The sequence below is a fragment of the Alligator sinensis genome, unplaced genomic scaffold, assembly GCF_000455745.1.
Source record: "Alligator sinensis unplaced genomic scaffold, ASM45574v1 scaffold143_1, whole genome shotgun sequence".
In the NCBI taxonomy this organism is placed as follows: Eukaryota; Metazoa; Chordata; order Crocodylia; family Alligatoridae; genus Alligator; species Alligator sinensis.
The window spans coordinates 1,050,896-1,057,977 of record NW_005842156.1 but is presented as its reverse complement, the minus strand read 5'-3'; the positions used below and the strand labels follow the sequence as shown (position 1 = coordinate 1,057,977).

Below are 7,082 nucleotides of genomic sequence, written 5' to 3'. Positions count from 1 at the left end.
CTTGAGTTCTCGGTGGAGGACTCTAATAGACTCGGTTCCTTGACCCCGGAGTGGTTTAAGCTCCGCGGGTTTAACAATTCTCTCTCACGGAGCAGCTGAATCTCCGTGGGTTTCACTCGGCTCCCAGGTCCCCCGGAGCTGTTAAGACTCCGTGGGTTCGACAATTGGGTCCATAGGATAGGGATATGTCTAGGATTGCGGTCGGCAACGGGGAGAGGCTAGAGGTTGTGCGCCTCGGAGTTGTTAAGGCTCTGAGGGTTCGGAAATTAGGTCCCCCGGAGTTGTTGAAGCTCCATGGGTTTGACAAATTAAACCTCTGTTGCCCTCTTAAGGAAAAAGCTGGGTTCGAAGGGATCAGCAGCGCTTAGAGATCCTCACGCTCCTTTCCCGAACTCCACGTGCTTTCTCTCTCTCTGACTTGGGCGGAAACTACCTAAGCCTTTTGTACGGCTAGCAAGCCAATAGCTAGCCGCCACGTGTGCCTATATTAAGATTGGCCAATAATGTGGTGGAAATCTTAATACAAATGGCGGGAACTTCTTTGTACCGTGCATCACTATAATGCAAAAGAAATGCACGATGCAAAGCAGGCTACAAAACTGGCGGGAAAAACTCCTGCACGCGGGTTCTTAATTGCAACAGAACACTCCACCGTGCAAAAGAGCTGCAATTTAGCGGGTACACAATTTAGCGATGCCGAAGCACACACAAACAAGAAAATCACAACTTTGGGTTGTGACAGGTAGTAGGTCCACTTATGGTATTGGACTGACTCACGGATATGGAATTTGTTTTGGCTAATTTGGCTTGGAATATGGGGGGAAAAAAAGGCCTTCAAACTCAGGAAACAGGAAGGGCTTGTTAAAACTTGTTTTAGGTGTGCAAATACTTCCTCCACTCTGACAAGATATGCAGCTGTTAGCTCTTGGATGTCCAGTTTATACCTTCCTGGTCAGGTGCAGTGTATTTGGGGTATTTTCCCACTTAGTTTTATTTTACTACCTGGATAAGAGTTATAAACTCTTACCTGAGTGGAGCCATTTCTATCAGCCAACAGAAAGTTATAGCTTTTCTAATGTATGCAAATTTAGGACACAGATAAGAGATGTGTGCTTTTTAAACTGTGCATTTGTCGTGCTAAACAAACTATTTCACTGAAGGAAAACAATGATATCTTCATGGTTAGGTATATTTCCCATGAGTTTTCTTTTGTCTTCTTTTTCCCCCCCTAGTTATATATTCTGGACAGATTGGTTCCGTCCTGCTAAAATCATGAGAGCCTGGAGTGATGGATCCCATGCCTTACCAATTGTGAACACAACACTTGGCTGGCCTAATGGCTTAGCCATTGACTGGGGGTAAGAAAAATGCAGAAGGAAAGACATAGCAGTGTTTTTAAGTAAATTTGTTTTTTTCTTTAAACAATTAGAAGACACCATCAAGAGTATCTCTTTAACATTTTTTTTCCAAGAAGGAGCAACCTGGACATTGTCTCATATAGTACATTGTAAAATCCGACAGTTACCTTCTCAGGAGACTGTATTTATTTTTCTTAAAGCTCAAAATTTCTATAACATTTAAAAGTTTCTCATAAAAAAACATATAATAACTTCTTGAACCATGTAAAATTGTTTGCTTATTTGGGAAAATGTTAGTCCTACCCTGTTTGTAAAAATGTAAATCTTGGCGATAAAACATTTTTATTATTTTTAGGGCTTTAAGGCTGTACTGGGTTGATGCCTTTTTTGATAAAATTGAGCACAGTACCTTTGATGGGCTAGACAGAAGGACTCTTGAACGTATTACACAGATGACTCATCCATTTGGCCTTACTATCTTTGCAAGTGAGTATAACATTGAAAAATGTACCTATTAAAAGACCATATAATCATCAGAGATTATATATGACAAAATAATGTGCAGTCTTTTGAGGTCAAGATTTCTATAAAAGACAGTGTTGACTTGCAATAAAATATATTCGGCATTGTTTACTTATTTTGAAGACTGCTTTTTGTATGTTTGTGTGTAATCATTTGAGAATTTAAATGATCAGTTCTGTGGACCTGTTAACCCTGAACTAAGAACTACAGCTGCTAAAAAGCACGACTGGGTAGCTGCAAGATGGATAATGTGCTAATACCCAAGAGGTTTCATCTTTGCTCAACTTCCGTTGACCTCTTGACATGTTCAGAAACTTACCAGTTTGTCTTAATTGCGTGTAGAATATTTCCTAATATTTACCAAGAATGGCTCAAACAAAGGGAGTAAAGATACCAGAATGTGGTCCATTATAGCATTAAGCAAACTCCTCTGCAAAAAATCATCAGGGACTCTGGAAAGGTTTGCTATAGCAAGCTTCTTAAAAGTTATATTAGAAATTGAAATGGCACAAGGTTGAATACATTCTGATGTAGAATCGGATCTACATTTTTGCATAGCTGGTCTTGTAGGGCACTTTGGATTTTGGTTTTCTGGTCTGGGTCTACTTCTGATTAAGACATTTCTACAGATTTTGTAATAGGTCAATTTATGGAATTTTGTCTGTAATTGTATTCTGTGATCATTTTGTAGTTGCTGCCATTTTTCTCCTTTCATATTTTTCCTAAAAAGAGTTAGATCTGAGAATTCAGTTAGATTTACGTGACAAATCTCTGGCATTGTTTGAACCCATGTTATATTTTAACTAAGTACTAAATGTCTTTCAATACAGGTTATGCATACTTTACTGACTGGAGACTTGGAGGAATAGTTCGAGTGAGAAAATTGGATGGAGGAGAAATGACTATTATTAGGAGAGGCATTAGTAATATTATGCATGTTAAAGCATACGATGCTCATTCCCAAATAGGTAAGTTAATTTGCTGTACTTATGGAAGAGGGAGTAAAGGACAAATTATTTTCATTGGTCCCTTTTAATGTTAGCCCCTCCAGATCATAACTGAGACACTTCGGGGAATAGCACTGTAGAGGTTTGCCATCACCAACACTAGGTATTTAATCCAGCATTTTGTGAATGTGTGAGGTTTTGATTGGGTAGCTCTCTCCTTTAATAGCTTTAAGGATTAAATTATGACTTAATTATATTTTAGTCAATTTTAACATTCATTACAATCCAGCATTTCTTCTTTCACAGAGGATATTTTATTTAAACTATGCTCCTTCATTGTGGTGAAATCTTGAGGATTAAGCTAAATACTAGGGGTGTGCAAAACAAGCTGTATTTGATTCGGATTCGGCCCGAATTGGGGACAGTGATTCGTTTAGTTGATTCAGATCACTATCCCCGATTGAATTTGACTGAATCTGAATCTGAAGATTCGATGCTGATTCGGAGAATCAGCGATTTGGTCATAGACACATCTTTAAATGTTTTTTTACATACCTCAAGGTACCAGGTGTGGCTTGTGAATGCTGCGATGCTGGGGCAGATGGAGCATCCCACAAGAGTGTGGAGGGGCACCCTGCATGCTAGACGGTGAACCCGGAAGTGGACCAGAAGTACTTCTGGTCCACTTCTGGGTTGACTAGGGAGTGCACTGGGGGCGCCCCCATGCTCCCCAACTTAGTGATTGGCCGTGGGGGGACCCTGGGTGCCCCCCCAGACCCAGGAGGTACTAGTCGCTGAGCCAGAGGCATGCAGGGGGGACCCCCCACTGCACTCCCCCTCTGACTTTTGGTCCACTTCTGGGTCTGCTGCTGAGCATGCTGGGGAGCCCCCTGCGCTCCTGGGGGATGCCTCGTCTGACCAGTCTTGGCAGCATTCATGAGCCCCTGCTACCTTGAGGTATGTAGAAAAAACATTTAAAGCTGTGTCTATGTCCAAATTGCCGAATCGTTCCTAATCTCTCCGAATCGATTTGGAGGGTTTTGATTTGATTTGGAGAGATTAAAGGGTCTCCTGATTCGATTCGGATTTGGAGATTTGGCCACCAAATCTCTGCCGAATCAAAACGGACCGAAGCTTTGCAGAGCCCTACTAAATACTTCATAAATCTTACTGTACTGTTCTTTAAATTAGCACTTTTTATGGCTAAGATTTTCTTTCTCTCTTTTCGCTCAGTTGAATTATGTTCTTGAACTTGTTTGAAATTATGCAGTAGTTAATATGCAGTAACATCCAACTCATGTAGTAAACAGCAAAATCTTGGGGTGGGGTTATATATAGTGTGCATCTGTGGATCAAATCCCACAGTTCTCACTCAAGCAAAAAATCCCAATTGGCAGCATTCATGTCTTCCTGTTTCCAGGCAGCTACAAAACTGAATTCAAAATACGTAGCATGCTGTTGGATGTCTTTCTCCTAGAAGAGATCAGTTATAAAACTGTCTATACTACAGACCTGTTTATTATCTTATTTGTATCATTGTAACTCTTCTGACTTCATTGAACTTAATCTTAATTCGCATCGGTATAAATAAGATCAGAATTAACCCCTGTGTCTTTGTATAAAACACTAGTTGCATGCTGGTCATCTGCAGAGGCCAGGGAGGATGTTTTTCCCCTCATGAGTACTAGAATACTGGTGATATCTTTCCCTCCCACATTTCTCTGAAGCACTGGACATTGACCACAGATAAATCTGGTGGAGGTGGGAGGTGAGAAGGGAGTTGACTGTGGTGCCTGGGTGCTCTTTCCAGTGCTTAGAAAATTCTGAGGTTCTTGGCTGGAGGATCTTGCTCTTCCACTCAGAGTCAATTGCCAAAATTGCAGTCAGGAGAAACTTTTTTCCCCTTGCATCAAATTGGCAAGGACTGTGTGGTTTTTGTCTTCTTCTGTAGTGCGGAGCATGGTCCTCTTCCAAGGATTTTCTGAGCAAGGATTTTCTGAGCATTTCAAAGTGCTTTTCTGTCATTACAGTGATAAAGCATTGGAGGTGCCCTTGTCTCTCCTTATTTTACCTGTTCCTCATGGAGAGTGCTCCTGGTATTTCTAGTTTTGTGTTTATAGGTATGTTGTAAAGGCTTCAAGTGGCAGTTTTGGGGGATTCTTTGGTTAAACTATTACTTGCAAAACACAGGACACTGGATCTGATGGCCCAGGAGGCTACTTCCAGTCCCATGTTCCTAGTATCCAGATCATTCCGTTGTACATCAGTAATTATTTACAGTACATATTGGATTTGAAGGTAAACAATGTATTTTGAGAGCTTTCAAACTTACATACTGAACTTGTATCAATCTGTTTCTACATTTCTTTAGGATCTAACTATTGTAATAGAGGGACAAATCCCAATGGAGACTGCAGCCATTTTTGCTTCCCAGTACCTAATTTTCAGAGGGTTTGCGGCTGTCCATACGGTATGAAACTGGCTGCCAATCAGCTGACATGCATTGAAGATCCATCAAATGAGCCACCTACTTTGCAGTGTGGTTCATATTCATTTTCCTGTGGTAATGGAAGATGTGTGCCAAGGCACTACCAGTGCGATGGCGTTGATGATTGTCATGATAACAGCGATGAACAAAACTGTGGATCACTAAGTAAGCAGTCTTTGTCATTTATGGTTAATAATACTTGTACCTCCAAAAGCTTTTGGTGGCTGCTTTGATTTGAATAAGCACCCCAGGTTTCAGGTGTTGATCTGTGGACAAATCTTGAAGTCTTTCTTCATGTGTTTAGTTCCATTGAAATTAATAGAACCACTTACATGAACAAGGGATACAACGCTGGGCTCCTATAGCTAGGGATTTACTGAATTCACAGTGGAAGTGGCCTGTGTGGTCACCGATCGCTGCTGATCGGTAGAGGGGCCCTGGTAGCCCTGTTGCTTGTTGCTGACCAGACAGGAGGCAATAATGGTGCCATATTTAAAACCAAAGTTTCCACATCAGGAGCGAGTGATGGGACCTCTCTTCCAATCAGCAGGGTTTGGGGATGTGTGTGGGAGAACCTGCAAGATTAAAGAAGCTGCTGCACAGCCCACTTCCACCATGAATTTGGTAGGTCCCTCCCTAAAGCTCATACGAAAATATACAAACATCATTAGTCAGAATGTTTGGGTTAAAATGTCACAAGGATGGTTTTCTTTAGGTGATTTCCTTTATTTTATGGATCTCATAATGATGACAGATATAGCTGTTTATTTCTGCTTCCAGCTAAAATTAGAAAGGGCATTGTGGATATTTTAAAGCAACAAAGTTTAGCTCTTTTTTCCAAGAGTAAAAGTTAATACTTGTTTTGGTTTAGCATCCAGGTAGTTTTTGCCTAGGTTTTCATTTCATCAGCCTAGGTTCTCCCAAGCCTGTTTGCTGTGCTTTGTTTCTCTCATTCTTCAGTAAAATAAATTAAGAGTGCTTTTTCAGCTACTGTTTGTAGCCTTATTGCTGTAAATTGGGTCAAGCAGACAAAAAGTTTAAATATGCCGAGAAAAATAAATTGAGAGTAATAGGAGAATTATTATGGATGATATAATAGAGGTAAGATATTGGACTAATATGATATATTTATTTTATTGTCAAATTCAAAGCTAATTCCTCTTTATAAATCATCACCAAGATAAAAAGGAAACATGGATAATCTGCCTGATACAGAGGACCAGATCACATTGACTTAATTGGGAATTGCACATGCATAACTGATGTGTACGAAATTTCGCTGGCTGTTTCGTTTTGACACTGTTTCGACTCATTTTGAGGTCAAAACAGCAAAATCGAAATGAAACAAAGGGAGTCAAAACAGCCTTGAAACAAAACAAGGCTAGTCAAAACATTTTGACCATAGCGCTAGGGATTGGAAGTCAGCCCAGCTGGGCTGATTTCCCATCTCCTGCGCTAGATTGGGCCATGGGTGGGGAGTCAGCGGCTGATCTAGTGCACAGGTGGGCTGACTCCCTGTCCCTGGCCCGATCTAGCAAAACATCGAAACAGTGTCGAAACATCCTTACTGCTTTGACAAAGCAAAATGGAAGAGCTTTTTTGAATCAAAATGAAATTTGATATGAAACACTGTTCTGTTGCAACCTTGAAACTCAAGGTGAAACGGAACGGTGCTGTTTCACACAGCCCTAATAACTGAGTGTAGAATCTGGCTCTCTATTGCTAGGTTATTGTGGGACAACTAAAATGACATTTTAGTTGACAATG

The 7,082-nt window shown here is 40.7% G+C and overlaps 1 protein-coding gene across 5 annotated transcripts in view; it reads left to right on the top strand.

The window, feature by feature from the left end:
• LRP2 (LDL receptor related protein 2) overlaps positions 1–7,082 on the top strand; it is a 208,573-nt gene that overhangs the window by 67,261 nt on the left and 134,230 nt on the right. For all 5 annotated transcript variants that reach the window (XM_025206453.1, XM_025206452.1, XM_025206451.1 and 2 more), the window contains 4 exons: positions 1,233–1,358; positions 1,714–1,844; positions 2,711–2,848; positions 5,199–5,480. In XM_025206453.1, the coding sequence (XP_025062238.1) occupies positions 1,233–1,358; positions 1,714–1,844; positions 2,711–2,848; positions 5,199–5,480 (677 nt within the window). The remainder of the gene's footprint in view (positions 1–1,232; positions 1,359–1,713; positions 1,845–2,710; positions 2,849–5,198; positions 5,481–7,082) is intronic.